This window comes from Podarcis bocagei (genome assembly GCF_964188305.1).
Source record: "Podarcis bocagei genome assembly, chromosome: 1".
NCBI lineage: Eukaryota > Metazoa > Chordata > Lepidosauria > Squamata > Lacertidae > Podarcis > Podarcis bocagei.
In genome coordinates, this window is record NC_138125.1 from 69,896,297 (window position 1) to 69,920,627 (window position 24,331).

A 24,331-nucleotide genomic window follows, 5' to 3' on the forward strand; every position below is an offset into this window, starting at 1 on the left:
CATGACTTATGCTTATCACTTTCATTGAGATGGAATTTATAATTCTTAGCATGCCTTGTCCACTCACTGCCAGGCTTTGGCAGATCAGTGGAACTACACAAACTCTGGACCATCACACATACCTTTTCATGATTCTTTACCATAACTCTTCTTTTTCTGTGCTTGTTATTTGTTTTACACTGTGCAAAATGAAGCTTGCAGTAAAATTTACCTGGAAAACACAAGGACAGGAGGAATGACATTGTTTGCTTTCTCTCTCTACTAATCACTTAATTCCATTTGGAAATGAACAGTGACAGAAGCCACAGGTGCGGTGCATACACTGCATCTTTCTCGATTTGGGCTTCAGGGAGAATGTCTTTATATCCTCTGAAGAAAAGTGTGCTTTCTATCTTGTACCTGCTTAATTTCTATTAACGTTATTTCTTTAACTCCCCTGTCAGTTTTATCTCACACAATAAACAGAGGATGACCAAGCAAGCTTCTGCAGCTTAACCTGTTTATCTGTAGAACAGGGCACATTCATGCTATATAAGGCATTCTGGCTGAATTTTTGCTTCAATCGAAATTTAAGCCTTAGTGCTTTCTTTATGCACCGCAGCAAAGTTTTCATAGTGAAGTGTTGTGGTTTATGTGATCGCTCCCCACCTATTTCTAGGGTGGCAGGGTGGGGGGTGGGGAGAGAAATCATGTGAACCAGATCTCTGTCATACTGGCATAGGTCAAGGATGTCATTTACACTAGACGTCATCTGCAAGAATAAGGCAGCAAAAAAACCCACAATTTGGAAAACATCGGATTTTTGACACCTCTCAATTCCAGGTGAGAACCGCCTTCACTATCTGGTTGATTCTAGCATTTGTGAGCAAGAAGAGGCTGAAATATGCCAGTTGCATATTACACAGCAGAAATCCTAACTATCCTATTCCACTTCCTAATTACCTTCTTCTGCATCAAAGGCATACGTTGCTAGGCGGAGAGTTGTAGCACATATGGCACATCTGAAGCATTCTCGGTGGAAAAAGCGGCCTTCTGCACTCAGGCGCTCCATGACATACACCCTTTTTTGACAGAAACAGCAAATGTCGCTCCCACCTACTGACTGTGGAAATACTTTCTTCAAAGAACCCTGCAAATAATATTAACAAGCGTTTGTAAGATTTGTACGGTACAGCATAAATGTAACAGCTTGATTAAATGCCCTACTAGATTATAAAAAGAGAGCAGAGGAGATACACCTGCAGCAGCCCAAAGTCAGTTGGATAACAGGTCTTTTGTGGATATGTATGGCTCATCAAGGCATGGTAAGTTTAGTTTTTATTACATCCTTATTGCAAAAACAAGAGGGGTAGAAAGCACCTAGCAAGTCTCAATACACGGTTGGTTGGTCTTTGCTTCACTTGACAGCCAAGAAGTTGTGCATGCCTCCCTCAACATGCAAGGAAAATTCCAAACGCCGTGTGGCACACCTAAAGGAAATAGTGCTAACATGGCAGACACATTCCAGGATCCACGGAGAATGCTTTTGGGGTGCTGCACTATATAGAGCATGGGAAAGCCAATCTAATGTATTCGTTCCTAATCTTTGAAACTTCTTTGTAAGTATGGGCGTGACTCACAGGAATTTTCTAATGACTTCAACACAGAATGGGTGTAATCCAACAGCAAAACCTCCATTGATCTTAGCGGGGCTGGACTGCAGCCAATGTGAGGAGCTGATCTTATAGAAGGGATAGGGAACATGTACCCAGACACAGCTGAACTTCAACACCTATCACCTCTGACTATTGGCCTTACTTGCTGAGTTCATCAACATTGGGAGGGTCACAAGTTCTCCATCCCTGTCTTACACTGGTCTTCACAATTTTATTATAACCCATGCTAAATGTGAACATTGTTATCCACACCCAACTACACACTTAGGTTCTCTGTAAATGTACGCACAACATTTGGTTCCACCCATTCATGTATATTTAAGTGAATAAACACATTCATGTTTTAGAATGCTCAATGGCTTCCGTCTCCTAATAAAACAGCACCTGTGATCTATTACAGGAACACTTAAGAAAACAGACATAATAATAATAATTAAGGGAGAAAAGAAAAGAAAAAGCACACCAAAATATGGACAGATGGAAGTTACTGAATTTCCAAGTAGCTCTATGTCCTATGATTAAGCAGTGAAAATAATGTTGAAAATTGCCTTTGTATAAATATTAAGGTTTACTGCAGAAATTACTTGTTTTGGGACACTGTTTATCTTTATCTAAATTTTGTTTGATGTGTATATTGAAGCAAGTTAAATACCAGCAACATACAAGAGAAATCTTAAAAATAAATAAACTCAGAATCCATCTGATTGATAGCTTTAAAAGTCTTCAAAAACAAAAAGACTATGGACAGAATACATTTCAAGGCCAACACACACAGGAAATCCTACTTGTGCAGTTGACCCGTTTGCACAAATGAGGGGTTCCCCTTTCTCTCCTCCCCTTGCACCCCCCGTGCCTCCTAAATCTGCTACAGAAGGTTGGGAACCATCCAGAACCGATGTGGGTGCAAGGATGTGGGGAGAAGAGGAAGGCGGAACCCCAGTACAACACGGGATCTCACCCACCCCCCACAATAGCTTTTCTTGTTATTCTGAGGACACACCACGTGCACCAGTACTTTTCTGTGGTACCTGACAGGTTTGAGCAGTAGAAGACAAAGCTTGAGAGGTAGGAGAAGAAGGGAAAGCAGCAGCTGCACCTCCATCCAAAGATTCGCTCTGAATGCAACAAAACGCTCTAATAAGTTTGATACAACAATTTAAGAAGGAAAAAAATGCATAAGCTTCAACAGCAGCATTTATGAATATTAGCTAGCATCTAGTGAGTGAGTCCCTGGATGTGTGCACATGGACTTATAACACAACCAGTGGGACTGGTTCTTTTTTGTTCTGAACAGCAGTCTCCCTCCCCAGACATGGAAAACTGATGTTTAAACACACCCCCATGCCCAGGCACCTTCGGGTCCCAGACTTTGCTTGAAAAGCCACTTCAGATTAATCATGGCCCCTTATAAACTGCATAGCTATTATTACACTTAAACAAAGCCTATGCTGTGCTTTAGCTACAAGCAATAAATGCATGAACGGGTGTATCTTCACCGTAACACATCCTCAGTGTGACAAACTGTGGGTGTACACACACACACACACACACACACACACACCCCTGAAAAGGTATAAGGACATGCCCAGAAATGTGGCTCTTAAAATGCACTGCAGGTAAAGTAAGAAATAAACTTGGCACAAATTCAAGTATTTGTGGGTTTAAACCTTACCGGTTGCAAAGCGTTGGACAATGGACTGGGCCTGTGATCATTCATGTACAGATTGACAAGAACTTCCGCCACGGCCCCTATTCCACGTGACACTTTCCCTACAGTCATCTACCATCCAGCAACGAAGCGGAGGAAAAAGGGGGAGAGAAAAGATGGGAGGCACAGAATGAACATGAGAATACAGTTTAAGGGGGGAAAAGAAACAAGACGACAGACAAGACACGTAACAAAGCAGTGATAAGCGAGCTTGAAGTTTTGAAAGGCACACAGGCAGCTAGAAGAGCTGTGAGCAATTTCATGCACTATAAAGCACAATTCTCCCCACTTCTGCCACACCGCCTATGCTTTTCGTTTAGCAATGCAAAAATTCTGTTCTAAAGTTGTTAGCATACGATAATGTCTTCAATTAGTTCTCCACAAATACTTATGGAAATCGATCAAAGCTTGTAGAAACAGATCCAGGCTTGTATGAATGAGCAGGCATGGAGCAGGGAATAGCAAAATCTTGTTTGATTACTTTCTCATCCACAGATGATCGTTTTCCTTTGCAATAATTATGGCGCAAAACATACTATGTTGTTGACAGAAATAAATACTAACAAAAGAAGGTTTTTTTGAGAACAGACAATAGTATGCTAATTACTGCTGTGTTTGGATTTTTATTGTATCATCTGAACTCTTGTTAATTTCTCTTGTGAATAAGATATAAGTAAAGTTTCTAATTGCACCTGACTTCTGAATGCCACATGCCCATGTACAAAACGGGATTTTCTCAGATTTCGGCAGCACCAAACCAATGTTGTAATTATGCTGGAGGTATCTGTAGACTACCTCAGACTTGCCTTATTCTTTCTATAAACAAAATGAAGCAAACATTTCTTTCTTTCACAGTGACATCCTTGTAGAACCAGGGCCATGATATTAAAATCATGGCCAGGACCTTGTTAGCTTGTTCAATAATCTGACCTCAAACTCCATAGATATAAAATTTTATTTAGGTATAAGGCCAAGTACACATGAATTCCTCACTGTTGTGTGGACCACATGAATGGATTTCACAGATCACTAGTGATTTGCAGAACACAGCTTATGAATCTGAGCCATAGCACAAACATTTGCATGGATATTACTTTTGTGTAAGCTGCTGCAAGAGCCCATATTTGGACTGACTAAACCAGGATAGATGTGTATGAAGTAATATTACATAATTATGTATTTCACACAAATGCATGCATGTGCACGCATACAGACATTTCTTGCCACAGATAGCAAGGCCAGCACTGCCATTGGTGCATGTAAATACCAGCCAATTTGCTTGATATTGTTTTGACACAATTATGTTCTGCATGCCTTATTTTACCTTCTGCACATTAAACTAAGTCATAAAAACAATAATGTAGTCGTAATGTCCATCTCCGATTGAAGTTACTATTCTCAAAAATGCCTTATACATTTTTAAATTTGCTAGATGTTTCCATACTTTAAAAAAGAAGCTTGAATGAAATCTGCAAGGAAAGTCATATAAGGCAAGATCTTTCTGAATATGCTTAAGCAAGTATTTAAAAGACATGCACAATTAAACAAGGATGGGCAACACAAGTCGATTTCTACCCTTTGATGTCAATTAGCTGCCCCACCCATGAAATGTCATCAATCATGATGGCAGCTGGTAGAACAACATGACCTCATTTGCTGCCTGTGAAAACTAAAACTTGGTTTTTAGTCTGTGTAGCAGCAGTCTTTACAAAGGCTAGATAAACCTGAACGGATAAGCCAAGAGAAATAAATGGCAAGAAACAAATTGGCAAACTGGCTTTCCTCAAAAATAATATGCAGACTTTCCTAGTTAACAAATACTCTGTATGTATGCATTATTATTATTTTTTAAAAGGAACATGGTGCTCCCTGTGGTAGAGGCTGCCAGAGGGAAGAGGAGGCAGGGAAGCCAACTTTTAGGAGTCTCATTCCGCATGCTTCTCTTTTCTCTGGATTCAACCCAATACAAATTAGGTACAAGATACTGTGTTTCTGGTCTGTTTAAAACAGGCAAAGTTCCCGTGAGATTATGTCAAGTGTGAAGATTGGACTGGGCAAGATAAGATGGGGGGAAAGGCAATGGGAAAAATGAAGCCAAGGAAGCTGGTTGTTACGTTTCCAGGAAACGAGCAAAACAGAAGTAGTAAGCAAACACGAGTAAAGGAAAGGCAATTGGTTATCATGGAAGGTTTTTCATCCGGCTCTCCAAAATTCTCACATCAGGTACCACCCAAAGGGAAACTTGACTGGCCAAAACAGCATGGAAATAATTTGCTTATTCATAAAACTGCTAAGAATTAATCTTGTGTAATAAGGTAAAAGGTTTAGGGTTAGATTAAATGGGGTTTGGGGGGCATCCCTGTGACTCTGCTAAAGAGGGCAAACAGGGTGGACAAGCACTGACTGACATATTCTATTTGTTGAGAGAATAAGCCTTTGCATAAGTAAAAAGATGGCCAAGTACAGGTGATGTGTTGCCACAGACACAAAATAGCTAGAGCTCCTTCTGGAAGGGTGACTGTCTGGAGGAGATGTCATCAAGGTTGCCTGTGTTTAAGAGATAACAGACTGGAAGTTTCTGAAAGAGGCAGAGGGAGACAGAAACCCAACTTGCTCTCTGGACGAATGCGAAACTATGTGGCGCTGGCTCTGTTGGATGGGCAACTTGGTCAACTTTCCATCTTATGCTCAGCCAATACAAACGTGTTAATAAAACATTATGTCACAGAAACACTAAGTCTCCAGTCACCTTCATTCCAAGGAAACTTAACCCAAGATATATGATGGGAAAACTGCTCAGAGATTGAAGTTGGGACACCGAGTAGGATTTATCAGTGGAAGGCCTCGTGCTCAGAGGTGGTTTTCTACACAGATCCTTGCCTTTCTAGTAATAGCAACTACAAGCCATTTTTTAAATAGATTAATAAAATCTAAGTCATCTTGGAGCAGAATTTGGTTACTTTCAATTCTTGGTGCATAGCTAATCAAGGTGACGGATGGATTACTTTAAAAGTGACCAATTTATCCTTCTGTTCATTTGTGGATGCTTTGGGTTTTAGGACAACATGAACAGCATTTCAAACCTAAACTGCATGGGTTCTTTCCGCCTGCCTACTTTTGAATGCAAAACAAAAATGCCGCATTTGACAGAAGCAACAGACCAAAAATAAAATAGGGCCCCTTCTCAAGAGTGGCAAGACCATACTAATGATTCAGTCTACAAGCCTAAGGATATTTCAGTTTTACTTCAGATAAAGCCTCAGAAAATTCCTAGTTTAAGTGAAAGATCTCATAAGCCCAAAGTCTTGGTTTAGCATTAATGCATGGTTTTTACAGGACTGTTCCAAAGGAACCAGCAAATACACAAAAGGATTCAGGTACTTTGCCACAATAAACAAATCAAACTAGGATTTAAAGGCAAGGCAAGGCTCTGGAACATGTTGGAGACAGCACCTCTGAGAATGTGCAAAGTTTAATTCCTTCAAACACCTTGGAATAAGGAGCAGGCATTCCAAACTAGCTTAGTTCCCACAAACATTTGATAAACCAACTGCTACAGCACCTCACACTCTGCAAAGTACAAAGCAGCTCCTTTAATTTCTTACTTGGTTCTTAAGCCATTCTTGCCTGTTTCATGAAGCAGTATTGGAGGTTTGCTTGGAAAATTAAAATAAAACTGTGTGGGAGTCTTGGTGATAGCCTGAGCATGTGAACTCAGGAGGCAGGCCTTTGGAGGACATGCCATTAGCCACCAATAGCAGATCCTGTTTGAATGTAGGGGCTGGGAACAAATACTACTTGTCAGCCCTACAGTTCAGGACCTAGCTCCACATTTTTAAAGTTTCCATTTTAATTTTTTTAAATTTCTAAAAATTAAAAATCATATTGAACAAGAGAAGCAGCCTTACATCTGATATTTCAAAAGAAAGAGTGAAGCTGGAATTGGGGTAATTCCCTGTTGGCCATGAATTACTGTCACTTATTTATTTTTGCTACCATGCAAATTAACAAGCTCAGACCTTATTCAAGTGAAATGCAGCATGAACACACAGAGACAGAATCGCAGCCTCTGAACAAAGCTAGGTCTCTTGAGTCAAAGCCAGCCTTGCGTAGTTTTTAGTGCCAACATGAATCCGACATGGAAACCTGTTAAGGAATACCTTTTTAGAATGAACAGCAGGGGAAGCGGAGTCAGTGGATGATGGAGAAGAAGCAGCTGAATCATGAGATGAAAGGCAAGAGGGAGATGGGAGTTGAGAATGGGAGAGACCTTTAGTAGGAGGAAGTTTATTCTGTACAGAGCAGAAAGAGGAAAGTTATCCCAGATGGTTTTCATATTAATGAGTGCTAAAATTATGGCACTGCCACCACCATGCACTAAAATTACTGAAGAAAAAACTACAGTCTGAGACTACAGTTAGATTTAAACAGAACTAACAATGTTAGAATGTGGACTAATGTCTCATTTGCTCCTCAGTTTTCTATTTCTGTTTGGTGAAATAAAAGAAAAGGGTTATTGGCCATGAACGAGCCTTTTTTTCCTTAAATAGGATGAAAACCAGCGTGTTCTCTCTCTCTCTCTCTCTCTCTCACACACACACACACACACACAATCTATTTTTTCTGCACCTGCAACAGTAAACACAAGTATTCACCTTTGGGATGTCGACATAGCCAAACATTGAGGCAAGATGAGAGGCTTTTTCTTTAATGCTCTTTTTATGAAATTCTCTATTTGCTATGGACTGAGCTCTCTTCTGCAGCCATAAGGGAGAGAAAGGAAACAGAAGAAAGAATTTGGTTACATAGAAAAGGAAGAAATAGTGCTAATCAGAAAAATGGTTAGTTGCGGGGGAGGGTGTGAACGAAAAGGCAGGACAGAAAACAGAATGCTAGCAGTGAGAAGAAAAAAAGGGGACAGACTTCAGTGTTTGAGTGTGTATATAATTAAGATTATCATGATTTTAATAAATCTGTATATCACCCTTCATCTGACGAACACAGGGAAGTTCACAATATAAAAATACAAAATGAGAACAAAAAATATATAAGACAACAAAAACAAACAAAAACCAATAACCCACCTCCCACAAACACATTAAAAATATCATAGAATGTTAATCATCCAAAGGCTTGGTTATACAGAAACATTTTTGCCTGGTGACTAAAGATATGGAATGAGGGTGCCAGGCAAGTCTCCCTGGGGAGAGCATTTCACAAACGGGAAGCCACCTCAGAAAAGGCCCGTTCTCATGTTGCCAGCCTCCAGACTTTTTGTGGAGAAGGCAGATGAAGAAGGGCCTCAGCTGATGATTGCAAGGTCTGAGTCAGTTCATATGGGAAGAGGTGGTCCTTAAGGCATTGTTGTCCTGAGACATTTAAAGCTTTCTAGGGCAAAACCTGAATTGGGCCTGGAAGCTAACTGGCAGCCAGTGCAGTTGGGTCAGAGTTGGTAGAATATTCTCAAACCGTCTTGCCCCAGTGAGCAACCAGGTCATTGAATTCTGCACCAGCTGACGTTTCTGAACCATCTTCAGAAGCAGTGTTTCCCAGCTTATTTCCTTGTCCTAAGCTCTGGGATATACCAGGGAGACAAGCGGGTTTCACGAAGTCGGAGAGGGCACTCAGGGGCAATCGTGTCAACAGCCCGAGCAATTTAGATGTTCCAGAGGTCAGCCAGGGCTTTGAGAGGAATGCCAGTCATATCAGCCACAAAATCCATCAGCCTCCCAGGGTGGACCATCCTAATAGGTCCCCCCACCTCTATAGGCAAAGGTGCAGAAAGCCTAAATCTCAGCAGGAAGTCATCTGACCTTGAGAAGGGACTGATGTCAATATCCCCCACTTTCAGATCACCTTCTTCCTACTCAGTTGAAAAAACAAGGTACAGACTGTAGCCTGCCGCATGCATTGGGCTGGGGACATGTTGCACATTCCATCAGGTTGAGAACCAGGTCAGCTACCAGCTTTGCCCTCCCTCCACCCCAGTTGCTTGGGCAGGCTGCCCACACGTCTGTAATCTGTAAAGTGGTGCAATCACACTTATTCATTTATATGTCCATTTTCCCCACCCAGCCCCTTTATTTTAAGACAGGGGAAACCTTTTTTGTTTTGTTTTTTAGTTGCAAAACTGTTCTGGGGATTATAGGGAGTTGTCTTGGTGATATTATGTGTCTACTCCCACTTTTTGTTGTAAGATGCCTTGAGTGCCATCTGACGAAAATGTGGAATATAAAAATAATTCAATACATAAAATGAGCAAATAAATATACTTGCAGCACTTACAAAATTGCCAGTGACTTTCATCAACAGTTTTGGCTGGACACTTGCAAAACTCCCCTTACCCCAGAGCTCAACTCTAGAATGAGAAGGGCATGTTTGTACTGAACACTGTAAGGAGGCTTTCAACAAGGCCTCAGTACCCGGCAAATATTACCCGGCAAATAAATGTGGTGAGTATGCTTGAAAGATTTATATGGTAGGAACCAAAACAATATTGCCCACATTTTCACTGCTCAGAATTGTCCTGGAGATGATCAGCGGTTCTGCTAAAAGAGCAGGAAGGAAACAGGGAAGGGAGAGAGAGTGGGAAAGGGGAAAGAGAGGAAGAAAGTGCCATCACCTGTTTATATTTTTCCTCCACATGCTGAAGGCGTTGAAGCACACCAGACAGGGCAAATGCAGCAGGACAGGAAGACGCAAGGGATTCAGAAAGCCTGGACTCCAGCTCTGCCCGTTCTATGTGTCTCAAATGCCTGGCCATTGGATGAGGACCAGGCAAGGATTGTATAGGCTCTCTGGCCATGTGTTCAGACCTAGCTACTGCCTGAAACTGGGAAATACTTGAAATGAAAAAAGGGATCTTTCTTCCATCAAAGCACATTCTGCAATTAAAACTGCCTAAATAATGCATGTGCCAAAGTCAGAGTGCAGCAATACAAACAGGCATCTCATGCATAGGAATATTCCTTTTATGAAGCAGTGGTGCATAAAACTCAAGCAGTTATCAGTGGACTGTAGCTTATAAAGTGGACAAAGTAGACTCAAGTCTTAACAGCTTGGAAGTTCAGTGGCCCTTTGAGTTCCACACATTATTATTATTTTTATTACAGATTATAAGCCAGGAGTCCCTAAGTCCCTGATTAAAACCTCATTTCAGCCATTAACTTAATGGGTGGCCCTAAGCAGGCCCCCCTCTCTCAGCCACATCAGGGAAATAATACTGGCACTCCCACAGAGTTGTTGCAAGGATCTTTGAAAAAATGTTTATGGAAATGCTTTAAGCATCCCCAGTACTCAATAAATACCAAATATTATTGGAAGCCTCAGTGAAGTCTCATAACAATCTGAATATTATATTTTGATTTTTATCCTGTTATGAGGCTGTGTCAGAAAACTGCATTGAGTTCACTAGGTGAACAAGGCAGGATAACTCAATATATTATTTCAGAAAAGACAAACCACTGTATAATCAACTAATTTATACTGCAACCAACAGGCAACAAACTACCAATTTTTAAATGCAAAGTCCATCTCCAGCTGGAGAGTTACAAGAAAAAGTACTCTTATATGCCACAGGGTATTCTGTATTTGGGGAGGGGAATGTGACAGGGAACTAGGGGTTGTCTTCCAGTTATAAGACTTGCAAAAATTTCCAGTACAGAGAATAAAATGATAGTTGCTAACAGGTCTTCCTATACTAGTATTGCCATAGATTCTCCTCTGTTCAGTGAATATGCCAGGGAAGAGATAAGAACATAAAACTTTCAGCAACAGTAGCTCACAGCACAGCTACCCATGCTTAAGTTTATAAGCCTGCCTCTAGAGAGTGTACATGTGCATAGGTGGGGGAGTGGAATGAATCTAAAATTCACAACTGATTATCCGCTCAAAATGCCCATGTTGGCCTAGCTGAACTTGTCCTTCTTCCTCAGAAGTGGAGAATTTGGGAATCAATCTCGCATTCTCTAGCAAGCCATATTGGTTTGTGGCATATGCCAAGCCCAGAATGCAGTTCAAAAGCAGGAGGCTCAGAGGCAGGTCAAAATGCATGGGAAACTCTTCAGACAGCTGTAACTGCAAGACTTTCTTTCAGGGGATTTGGGAAATTAGGCTAACTGTGTTTATTTCTAAACATTTCCCAAAGGTGTGCTCTAGATCTTTTATTGGCTTCTGAGTCAACGAGCCATACCAAAGACATCCCTTGGAACAAAACCTTTAATTGCCTAAGTATTATAACATACAGCATGCTTCGAAATATGCCACACTAAACTTTGCTTTGCCCAAGCTTTAGAAACCAACACATGCTATCATTTACAATTAATATTACCCATGTGTTGGGCTCTGCCTTGTTAGGAGCTATGGGGTTTTGCTATTGTATTATTTGTTATAGTATTGCTACAACCAGAGCACATTGTCTCCTGCCTTTGTCCAATGGCAAAACTGCCACATGTCTTCTACTTTAAAAAGGCAAGGTAAACTGTGATCCAGTGTGAAGTGCAGTGTAGCACAGCAACAGTGGAAACCATATCAACCAATCCACCAACATGCTATGGTGGTTGTGTGAACCAGGCCTTTCATTAAAGTCTAAAGATGGCAGCAAAGCCCCATGCGATCTCACCTCCTTTCATTCTTCACATTCTCCTATCAAACAGCAGACTTAAAAAGGCAGCTAAGCATCTCTATGCTCCTGATGTTTCTTACTGATGTTACCCACCATGCTTTGCAGTCTTAATGTTAGAAAGAACTGACAGTCACTCCCTAGTGAATTCCTACCTGACTTTTTGGTGGAGGTGGCAGGTTACAGGTTGGCTCCTTGGGTTTAGCAAAGCGAGGATTTACAGGAGGGTCAGAAGAAAGGTGCAAAGCTGGCTTATCTACTAGATCCTTAAATGTAAAAAGCAGAACAGTTCAAGGAGATAAAGGAATATCTTAGGAAGACTGGGAACAGGACTGAAAGACAGTATGAGGCAGAAGAAATAAGAAAACACATTTGAAGGCTAATAAAGGTGCTTTGTTAGGGTTTCTGCAAGACACATTTGGAATTTATTACCATACCGCAGTCTGTACTTTTGACACCCACAGATGTAATGGTATGTGAAATGCACCATTTAATGCAACTATTTAAAGAGCAAGCTACAGGCAAAGTAGATGTTGCACACATGAGTGCAAATAGGAGATGATCTCATGATTTTCAAGTCATCTTTGTGCCACAAATTACTTATGTTATATGTGGTGGGTGGTGGTTACTAAACATGTCCTTTGGCTTGTATGCTCTGTGGACTTACTAGGAAGGCAGACCTGAAGTGCAAACATTACCTGAACAATAACTAACTAACTAACTAAATAATAACCCCAACAAGATTAGTGTATGTGGCCCACATCGATTTTGTATAGCTATCACACCGAAATCTAGCAAGGGTCTAAATAGATTCAGGATCTGATCTGCTGAATGATCAGCTTGAGTTGGAGCCAATTCAAAAGCTCGGATCTGAGCCCTGGGAGACCAATACAAGAGGGTTCTTTAAAGTTTGCTAACTGCCTACCATGTGAATTTACTTGTTTTTTTTCATGTCAATGGCCAAGAAGTGCAATTGTGATACTATAACGCACCATGTGATCAAGATGATCTAAGTGTTAAGCAGCTTACAAATGTGTTACAGCTCCAGAATGCTTTATCCATAAGCACCATCCTCATTCTATGTGGAGGAATAGCCAGCACCATTCCCATTGCTAGAAGCATAACATTTTCCCTAAGCATAACATCCACAAGTCCTATGTACAGAGAACAACTCCAGCTCAGAATAAGGGAGGCAGCTTTTAAGTTAGCATAACTATTTACCATACTTTTCTGTGTATAAGGCTAGGGTATTTTTTTACTAAAAATAATGTTAAAGGGGGGTAATCTTATACATGGGGGCAATCAACCCCCGTTTTCTTAATTTTGAGTCCCCCAAAATAGGGGGTGTTTTATACACGGGGGCTTGTTATACAGTGGTACCCCGAGTTACAAACGCCTCAGGTTACAAATGCTTCAGGTTACAAACTCCGCTAATCTGGAAGAGTTACCTCGAGCTGAGAACTTTGCCCCAGGATGAGAACGGAAATCGTGTGCCGGCGGCACAGCAGCAGCAAGAGGCCCCATTAGCAAAAGCACGCCTCTAGTTAAGAACAGTTTCAGGTTAAGAACGAACCTCCAGAACGAATTAAGTTCATAACTAGAGGTACCACTGTACACGGAAAAATACGGTATGTCCCAGCAAATAGCCTGACACACGTACATAGGTTTCTGTCAAATTTTAAACGTTTTTCAAGCTAGCTCATTTTGGTGCAGTGTAAAATTTCAGAGTGCTCACTAGGGCTACTAATTTTGTTTAACCATCAGCACTCTTTGAAAGTCTTGAGTCCCAAAGCAGTTTGCTAACCAGTGCATGGGTTGTTCAGTGAAATATATATCAAAGCCATCTAGGTCTGTGGAATACCCAGTTATCTGGATTGTGGCCTTCACATCACTGTAGAGGTATACATACCTTTGAAAGCAATACATAAAAAACCTTTAAAAGCCATTTCCACATGTAATTCAGAGGGTCTACTCAATGTTAGTTGGATACTACCTGCAATTGAACTTTTATTGACTTATAATGAACACAAGTTGTTAACTATTCAAGGCAGCATGAAAGCAACAATCTGTTACAATATCCCAGTATTATTACATAATTTTACCCTAACATGCAGTTATCAGACAGTGACTTGGACATTACCAATAATATCAGATTTTCTAGTGTCTAAAGTGACTCCATATGCATTTCACCCTAACAGAGCTACTCATTTTGGCCCTTTGGTCATTCCACCCAAATACAGTGGTACCTCGGGTTAAGAACTTAATTTGTTCTGGAGGTCCGTTCTTAACCTGAAACTGTTCTTAACTTGGGGTACCACCTTAGCTAATGGGGCCTCCTGCTGTCACCGCGCCGCCGCTGCACGATTTCTGTTCTCATCCTGAAGCAAAGTTCTTAATCCGAGTTACTATTTCTGCGTTAGCAGAGTCTGTAACCTGAAGCGTCTGTAACCCGAGGTACCACTGTACGGGAAATGCAAAATTGATGGTTTTTTTCCTCCCACATCTTGCAATTACCATAACTACCTGTAGGCAGCCTTCCCTGTCTGCGCTGCCTATGATCATTCTAGCCATTTCCTATGCATGCGGACACTCTGAAGCTTAAATGGAACTCCACTGCCCAGAAGAACTGTTCTTGTACAAACCCAGGAAAAGTTTCCTCAAAACTACGGACTAGAAATGGGTGTGAATTATCTCCTTATACTCAACCAACTGTGTGGATATGACATGTGTGAAGTATCCAAAGAGCTCCAACTACCAGTTTTCATTTTAAGTATTTTAGGCTTTGGGCTCTAGGCATATTGCTCATAACAGCTGCTTACTCATGAGAAAGAACTCACCACCATTTTCAATTAAGAATTTTACAATTATTATTTACTTACCTGCCTCCGTAGTGAAGGACCGGGAGCATTTTCTTCAAATTTGGCTAAGAGCTGAGTTGCCATAGACTTCACTTTGTTTTGATTCATTCCTTCTTTCAAGTCCCCCAGCTGGTTACCAGAATTCGTACCTCGATTCAAAGAACTTGAAGACTGCAAAGGAACAATTGAAGGAAAATGTATATACTCCACTTCAGAGAGAAGGTTAGGGACAGTCTAATATGGCATCTTGACCAGTACACAGGCCACAGAAGTGTCACTGAATGCATGAAAAGTAAAACCAACTTTAAAATTTAAATAATCTTCAACATTATATTTGAAATGCGGTGACCCAATAGATTTTAAATTCAGATAAAATGAATGTGGGCCTATGACTGTGTTCAAATCCTCACTCAGCCATGACCCTCACTGGGTGACCTATGGCCAGTCGCTGCCTCTCAGCCTAACCTACCTCACAGGGTTGCTGTAGGGATTAAATGAGGAGAGGGAGAACCATGTATGCCAACTTGAGCTCTTTGGATAAAAAGGTGGGATATAAATGCCATTAATCAATCACTCAATCAATCAATGGCATGCATTGAGACACACATGCAAATAATGGAAGAAAACAGAAAGCCTATGAAAAATGGAAGGTTGCTTTACTTTCCCCATGTTCAGCCTATAAAGTCTGTGGAAACATACTTTCTCTCTCTCTCTCTCTCTCTCTCTCTCTCTCTCTATATATATATATCTTCATTCATAAGTCAGGCTTCAAAAGAAGGTAGACTGGGGATAATAAGGTGCTAGGCATGGCATCTGGTCCCATCTCCCACTTTAAAATGTGGGGCCTAGCATGGTTGGTTGGTTTTTACTTTTGATGAAGGTAACTTCACACCCACACACCCACACCCACCCACACACCCACCCACACACACCCTTGTCTGTGTATGGATCAGAACTTTTCTGCCATGTTTATAATCTATAATGTAGATTCTATTTTTAGAGAATAGTGGAGAGAAATTAAAGCAATGACTGTCAGACATTGCGTCTGTGGGTCGACATCTTCAACAGAAGCCAGGTTGCAAATCCAGCTGCAGCTTCTTATACCAAAATCATTTAAACAAACAGAAGTCAATTTAATATGGATGCCCGCAAATATGAAAGGAAATATGAAAGGAAGACCTTCTTTTTTTCTTTCTTTTTTTACAATTGTTATACATTAAAGACTTAAGGATAATAGATCAGGACACTTAATTTGCCTAAAACTGTTGATCAGTTAAAACCATATACCAACAGCAAATTTAACCATGACAATTAGTACTAACCTCTTCAAAATTAATGAGACTTTTACGTCGCCTTTTACTAGTTTCATTTTCTTCTGCCTAAAAACAATTGGAGGAAGCAAAACATATTCACAATGGCATACACACTCAGAATCTATCAACTTAATACAGAACGGCAGCTAAAATGAAGACATCCCACAAAACTAAATTCACTGGTCAGTGACAAAATGAATGGGTTGATCAGACCGAGGAATTGAGGTTAGGCACTAGCTTTAATTTAATTACTAAATAAGCTTGTAAATGTTTCCACTGACATATGTCTACAGAACTCATTCCAGGCCACTTTCAGTCATCATAAAAATTAGCTGAGGCTTGTTCTGCTATTTCCATAAGCATCTCCCTATCCTCAGCAAAATGTTATCTAGGAGAAACCAGGCTAGACTTGATGAGGCAGCGATGCTTATTATACGTTGCTTATTCCTGTCTCCCCATTCACATAAAAAGTGGGGTGGATGGGGTCAGATCTGAATCCTCCCCGTCCCTTGCCTAACTATTCTGTCAGCACAGGCACTTTCCCCCCAGCCGGCTTAAATACCTAAAGTAAACTGAACTGATAACAGTTGCCTGAAGCCATGGGAAGGCCAGATATTGCAAATGCTTTCATCCATGTGCCCCTTTTAGTATACACGAATGGCGAGACATTAAAACAAACATGGATGCCCAGTCACATTTAATTTTGCCCAAACATATTTGCTCCTTGTGAAACAGGCCTCATTAATAGCTTTAGGCTATCAACTTCCAGAATGGCTGCCTAGGGCCAGCACAGCAGCCATAAAAAAATTTATCAATGAAAATTAGATCATCATTTTCAGGTATCATGAATGTCAAATTTGAGCAACAGCACATTCCATCGGGGACAGCTGGAATCTGAGATTTCTCAAGTAGCATTAGGCATGTGTGCAACAAATTCATTGAACTGGTCCTTCAACTCCTCCTTGTAACTTTAACATAGGCTGATCCTATATACTTGGTGCCTCATTATGAATTAATGCCAAGATAACTCTTATTCATAAACTAATTTTAAACCATTTGCATTCTAGTCTTCAGCAGATTTTAGCTTTGCAAACACCTGGAAAGGATGGTTTTGTTGGGCAAACAAGGTCACCAACTGAACTGCCTAAGTCAATATTTCAGTATGGATTCCCAAAAACCAAGGCCAGCACTAGCCACTATACCAGTCCGATGAACTAAGAACTTGGCATTCAGTTTGCTGACAATGGCTAGATATGCCTTCAGGAAGCTTATGGTATCACAGCAATCCTGGAAGTGTTTCTGTACCACTGAAATAAATGGGGGCATGTGCTGTATTCAGGGTTGCAGCTCAAATGTGCAAAGTGGTTTGCAGTCATTATGTGATCAGCTCCATAAGGCCCTGAAATCACATAACTCCCATAACAATTCCCATTTTACAAATGGGGGAAATAAAAGCTGGGAGAAATACTTTGTCCGAGGCTCGTCAGTGGATTAAAGGCTACGCCAGAGGCCTCAGACACATTAGTTCAGACCAAAGCCAAGAGTTCTTTCAAACGAGTCAGAATTACATAACAAATGCTTTCATAATAACCAACGCTTATAGAAGTCTAGACTCCTCAGCTTTCTAATGCTACAAAGCATCTGAGTGTGTTGCTTTAGGCAGGACTTTGGAGGCAAAATGTACTGTGGCAGTGAAGCACACATAACTTTTAAGCTCATCATTCAGTTGTGGTAACTGAGCTCAGAGGATTAGAACTCTAGTGCTGCCTGATTCAGGCCCTGCATGGATCTACAGATTTAATTCGCAGACATGAGAAATTATCTGCTATACGAACTGGTGAGCAAAACGTTACAGCACCCAACAAACATGTTATAGGCTCTGGCTTGACTGGTATTGTGTTTCAATTTTCTTTTCTTAAAACACACCAAACATTTTTGCTGGGGAAAAATATGCAACGTGTCTGTGTTCCTGCAAATGTCAAGACCAACCACAGGCTGCAGCCTTGTAATCTGCACTGCTGGCATTGAGCAGGGGCGGAGGGAGAGAGCAAGATCAAAGAAACAAGGGCTTCCTTTTTACATTTCCACTGCTTATAATAAATCATGGTGTAAGGAATCAAGAATGATCTCAACCCTAACTTTTGGGCTGATCCCAAAGAAAGAGAAACGGATGACAGTATGTTAAGTACTACGTCTTCCAAGTACCGGCTCTCACTAACAAAGCATCGTGTTCGGTGTAAGCATTAGTCAGCCTAACAAGACTAAACACTGCGGTGGCACAATTTGTTCTGCTGGAGTTCGTATGTTCCCTCTCACGGGACAATAGAACACTTCTTATCTGGAGTCTTGAACAGGAGTCTTTGGTGAATGGATTTCTGTCTCTCCTTACTGCTGAATATGACTGACATAGGAATTAGAAAATTCAGATCTTTATGCAGTACAGAAAAGATCTGCTGCTAACAAATGAATAAAAACAAAGAGATAAGCTGCAGGTGGAACATGTAGAAACATTTCCCCCTACATATAACAAATGCTGTAAAATTGTGCCATTAGTTGAATAACTTCTCCCCACAGATGCCAGTCTACATTTTTAACAAGTGGTGCTTGTGATAGCCATTTCAATAACAATGGTTAATTAAAAATCGGTGATACTGACAAAATTAAACAATTACTAGGTAGTATTCCAGATGATATGCTTTGTTTGAACTATTCTACAGTCATGCTTTTTATCAACTTATTGACAGTGGGTGCTATTCAAATAAGTCATCCTCAGAATAAGGTAAAGGTAAAGGAATCCTGGACAGCTAAGTCCAGTCAAAGGCGACTATGGGGTGCAGCGCTCATCTTGCTTCAGGCCAAGGGAGCCAGCATTTGTCTGCAGACAGCTTTCCGGGTCATGTGGCCAACATGACGAAACGCAATGGAACACTGTGACGGAAGCCAGAGCGCAAGGAAACACCATTTACCTTCCCACCGCAGTGGTACCTATTTATCTACTCACACTGGTATGCTTTCGAACTGCTAGGTTGGCAGAAGCTGGGACAGAACAACGGGAGCTCATCCCATTGTGGGGATTCAAACGGCCGACCTTCTGAGCGGCAAGCTCCAGGTGCTCAGTGGTTTAGGCCACAGCACCAAATCCATGGGTTTAAGTTGCTACTCTGAGTACGACTTAGGCCCCCTTAACACCATACATTCAAAGCACGACAATACCACTTTTAGCAGTCATGGCTCTCCCCCCCCCCCACCAAAGAATTCTAGGAGCTGTAGTTTGTTAAGGTTGTTGAGAGTTGTTAGGAGACCCCTAGTACCTGCCCAGGCCTATAATTCCTGGAGTGGTTTAACAATAAATCTCGTCCTAGGTAACTATAAGAATTGTAGTTCTGTGAGGCTGATGGGGGAGGGGGTCTCCTAACAACTCTTTGCATCCCTAAACTACAGCAACCAGAATTATTTGGTGGAAACCATGGCTGTTTAAAAAGCAGTATCAGAGTGTTTTAAAGGCATTGTGCAAAGGTGGGCATAGTTAGACACCACCACATGCCATTATTTTTTCTTTCTACTTAATGCCCCTGAGATTGCAGAGGTCCAAAAAAGACTTCCTTAAAAATGAAGGTTCTCATTTTCCTAGAACCATATTAGATTTTGTTGGCATCAAAATGATTATTGGATTAGGATACAAAGTGCTCTCTAATCCAGCAAAAGCTCTTGTTGTTGGAAGGAAAGGGGAGATCTTCACGAATTCTCCTTCCCCCCTACAAGCTCCATCCATTTCCAATACACAACCCACCAAATAATATTTTCAGGGGGTGCAAGTGGCTGTAGGGGGGAAAGAAACTGACAAAACCCACCTCCAAACTTTCCATTAGTGGGATTGTTTTGTTAGTAAGCATTCTACCCAAAGGATTTCTGGATCCAACAACCCTTAGATGATAAAGTTAGATTTAAATTGTAAGGCTCTGAGAAGGATTTTGCTTAATTCTAATCTTTTACATGAAATTAGTTCTGTTGGGCCCTCTTAATTAATAAATACAATATTATTTACATTTTTATTGTCCAGTTAAGAACAAGAAAGCTGGGGAGGTAATGAATATGGGTTAAATATGAATTTTTAATTCAGGTTATTATTAATGTCCAGCACTAATATAAACAGGACAGAAGTGTGCAGTGTTGTAACGACTGAATTGTCCATGAACAAAAAAGTTGTTAAGTGACACCTTGAAAAATACCATATCAAGTTTTTAGCAAAACAATCTGCTGGAAGTTTGCTTTAAGAGGGTGTGGTATTCTTTCTCTCCTGGAAAATTTGATTTTTGTCAGTTAGGCTTCTGTTGAGTAAATGTGCCAGCTCTGTTTGCATGGCTGAGCGAAGAAATGCTGTTTCCTAAAAAGGGCATGAGGTAACTGCTTGGTAGCTAAGTGTTCATATGATTTGAGGATGTTATTTATAGAATGGGCAACATAAGAATGATCTTATACTTAGTTCTGAGTAAATTCTTCCTAGAACAATTTAGTGTGTTTCAAAAGACCCAGCTGAGGTAATTTTAAATGCAGACAAGGATTTTATAAGTTGGCAAAATAATATTTCCTAACCTTTTCCTGCTTCATCCATGACCCTCTTAAAACAACAGAGACATTTTACCCATTTCTCTTCCAGCATTAAGGTTAAGACTCAGTTTAGCATTCTGAGATTGCCACGAAAACAGAAAATAATAAAATTCTAACCCCAAAAAAGTGGAAATTAAAGCAAAGGAAAGTGTGCATTTGATTTGACACAATCAAAAATAATACCCTCACACAAAGACGAAAACAAATTTACTGAATCAGAACATTTTGTTGCATGCTGAAGAAACTTCACATTTGGAATATAAACAATGAAGTTTATCTTACTTGGCCCAGTAAATAACCAAGATAATCTCACCTAACTAGATGGACAAATGATCTGGCTCAATATAAGGAAGCTCTCTGTGGCCTCACAGTCCAATGGGGCAATGTGTGGGGTTAAGTACCAACAGAAAACCAAAGAGGAACTCTGCTGCTACAGAAGCTTTTAGCAAAGGCCGCTTCGGCAAAGACATAGCCAGTAACGACTGCCCCTAATAAGTAAGATCTCTAAAATTTCAAATAACTCCCCTGCCAATTGACCATAATCCCTCCCCCAATTCACCACCCACAAATGCTGCAGTGAATTTCTAGAGGAAAGTATTCTGCAAACAAGCCTGGGAACTGCTTTGCTGGATCAAACCAAAGGCCAGCTGAGTACTGTACTGTACATAATGTCTCCGAATACAAAATTCTGTTTTGGCTATCATAACTAATATCTCTTTGATGAACACAAGCATCTATTAATTTGGTTTATAATTGCTTTTTTTAAAAGGACAGAGCTACTGAAGTTATAGGATGCTTACTTTAGGTATTCTCTTCCTTGGAAAAGTTAAATTCATGTAGTTATTGAAGTTGGATGATTTTGCTGAACAAAAATCCTTTCTTTCTCCATTTCGCTTATCCGTAGCACCTGTTCAAACATGGATAAATAAATAAATAAATATAAAGTATGCTGTCCAGCAACTGGAACATTCTTATTAGGCTAAGGAAATACTCCTCTTAATAAAGCATGTTTTGAAATTTAACCCTGGAATGCAAAAAGCTCTATTTTACTCAACTGTGTTTTAAAATAACATTACTGTCTGAGCCAAATAGCACAATCTTATTCCTATTTATCAAATTTTTAATATCACTATATTCAATGGGTCTTATTCAAGCTAAGTGTGCCTGAGATTGCACTCATTTGCCTATAAGCCAATCTAAGATTTCCCCATTGTATCTTCTTCACTAGCAAGTATCACTGAAATTTGTATTACCTGGCCTGTAAATAGAAGTTTCAGCAGCTTGTAATCTAAGAGATCAAATACTGTTGCCCTAGCTCTTCTCTAGTTCAGATGTTAATCAATATGGAAGATGTCTTCCAGCCTACCACTCCCATCACCACTTCCCTTCCCTTAACTGGTGGAATGGAGGAAGATCTTTCTAATCCTGGTGGCTGTGGACCATGTGGAAGATTGACTGGAATATGTATCTCTCTTTTGGGTATGGTACTGACAGATACCACTGTACTGAGAAACCTCATGTCCCAGCACCCCTGGTGCCTGGTACATAAGTCAGATTTGTTTACTTGTTAGGATGGAGTGAACGAGTGCAAAACCAACAACTTTGTGTGAAACATTACAGCGACACTAAGTACAGATGAATGGCAATGACCATGTCATCCAGCTCTAGATAAAATGTTTAAGGCAGCATAAGCCATTCACAATATTAGACATTACACCCCCATTTCCTTTTAAAGCCTGGGATAACTACAGAACACAGCTATTACAGTTGGACATTCCAGAGCAAGTTATATTGGAGCTGCAAGGCAAACTTTGGCTCGGCTTCAGGGTCAATCAGGCAAGCTGTAAAACAGTGAAAGGCTGGCTTCTCTTAAGACTTAAGAGCAACCTAGATTGACTTACCCACAGCTCTCAGAGGTGTCCCCCTAAATAGCTCATAGAATTTCGAGAGGTACATGACCATACTGAGTTTATCAGGCTCTCCAGAAGCCACCATCTCTTTCCCCGTAGTGACGGGGGGAATTCCAAACTCTCGCTCAGCAATGTCAAACGCCAGCTGGTTGTTTCCAACGGCATCTTCTTCATTCAGGGAGTCAAAGTCACTTGGGGATTCAAAAAGAAGGGCACATCAGTCTGCAGAAGTGTTGATATTTTAGTTCCCCTGCCCTGCCCTTCAATCATATCTTCTATTTCGGAAACATTTTATAAGTAACCATTTCAGAAGTCTGCTGCAATCCTCCATGGAGAAATTTTGTTTAGGAAAATTGGCACCCCCACCAAACAACACATGAAAGTAACCAAGCTCTTCGATTCAGTTAAATCTAAATACTTCTATTCAGTTGAAAAAGTTGCCTCCTTGAGCAAAACTGAACATGTGTGGTCTAGGAATCAGCCAAGTGCTACCCTTGGTGGAAATCACACTTCAGCCTTCAACTCACTGGGTGGGCCTTGAAAGGTTGCCATCTCATCTTCAATCCTCACTTATGCAAAAGAAACAACCTTGAATTGTGGCTTAGTCCCATCCACAATAGGCATTCAAATCAGGATCATACCACTTTAAACAACCATGCCTTCTCCCAAAGACTCCTGGGAACTACAGCTTGTAAAGGGTCTGAGAGTTGCTAGGAGAAACCGATTATCCTCACAGCGCTACAATTTCCAGAGCCCCTGGGAAGAGGGATTGCCTGTTAAACCAACTCTGGAAACTGTAGTGCTGTGAGCGGAACAGGGGTCACCTCTCTGCTGACAACGACAACCAATTCACAATTCAAAAAACCTATATGAAACAACATGTGCCAAACTCTAATATGTTGAAACTCCTATCACAGGAATTGAGGTGAGGGATACCTGCAAGTATTTCTGTCCCTGGTACAAACATGGCAAATACTAGCAGGGAAGGTTGATGCTTGCAACATGGCAACAGCATGTCTGGACACAATGCTCTGCCCCTCCCCCCCAAAAATCTGATGAACTTTTTCAGTCATATTTTTTGGGGGGTGGGGTGGGGAAGGCTATATTCTTCCTTTCAAAAGAATACCAATCCCTGTTCCCACCAGCATAGACTCTGAAAAGGTGCTATCTTGTGATGCCACATCCTTCCACAGGTATGGAATTAGAAATGGTCCTGAAGCACACTAGGAGTGCATATTTGCCACAGTGGTGCAAAGCCTTTAAAAGGCAGCCAGGGTTGGAGCATCCACTACTGTCAAATCAAAGTGTAAATCTTCCGCCCCTAAAGATTTTTAACCATTTCTCCAGCTCACTTCCCAAAACTGCAGCAAATATTTCTCCACTTTTACAGCCAGAGAATTAAGCTCTGAAAACAAGGAAATGCCATTGGCTGAGCTCTATTACACATGGATGAATTCCCCTCACCTTTCAAAGGATTTAATCACTATACTTATGATTTCCTTTCAGGAAAGGGACACAGCTGGTGATATTCAACATGTAACTTGATAAATCAATAAACCATGCCAGATTGAAGAAGATCCCTAAGAGGTGAACCTGATATTTGAGAGAGGATGCAATGCTATCCAAAAGCAGATGAGTTCCACATCCCTGGTTGCTTAA

General features: G+C 40.8%; 1 protein-coding gene across 4 annotated transcripts in view; it reads right to left on the minus strand.

Annotated features, from left to right (window-relative positions):
* The window catches only part of MICAL2 (microtubule associated monooxygenase, calponin and LIM domain containing 2), a 154,807-nt gene that overhangs the window by 70,384 nt on the left and 60,092 nt on the right, over window positions 1-24,331 (minus strand). For 2 of the 4 annotated variants that reach the window (XM_081198116.1, XM_081198118.1), the window contains exons 13-24: window positions 22,664-22,863; window positions 21,563-21,669; window positions 16,164-16,220; window positions 14,863-15,012; window positions 12,139-12,249; window positions 9,986-10,195; window positions 8,019-8,120; window positions 7,524-7,655; window positions 3,328-3,435; window positions 2,684-2,770; window positions 943-1,129; window positions 123-211 (exon numbers count right to left, since the gene is read on the minus strand). In XM_081198116.1, the coding sequence (XP_081054242.1) occupies window positions 123-211; window positions 943-1,129; window positions 2,684-2,770; window positions 3,328-3,435; window positions 7,524-7,655; window positions 8,019-8,120; window positions 9,986-10,195; window positions 12,139-12,249; window positions 14,863-15,012; window positions 16,164-16,220; window positions 21,563-21,669; window positions 22,664-22,863 (1,540 nt within the window). Of the gene's footprint in view, window positions 1-122; window positions 212-942; window positions 1,130-2,683; window positions 2,771-3,327; window positions 3,436-7,523; window positions 7,656-8,018; window positions 8,121-9,985; window positions 10,196-12,138; window positions 12,250-14,862; window positions 15,013-16,163; window positions 16,221-21,562; window positions 21,670-22,663; window positions 22,864-24,331 lie in introns of those variants that run through there. The other 2 variants (XR_014009175.1, XM_081198117.1) reach the window with 2 other exon arrangements.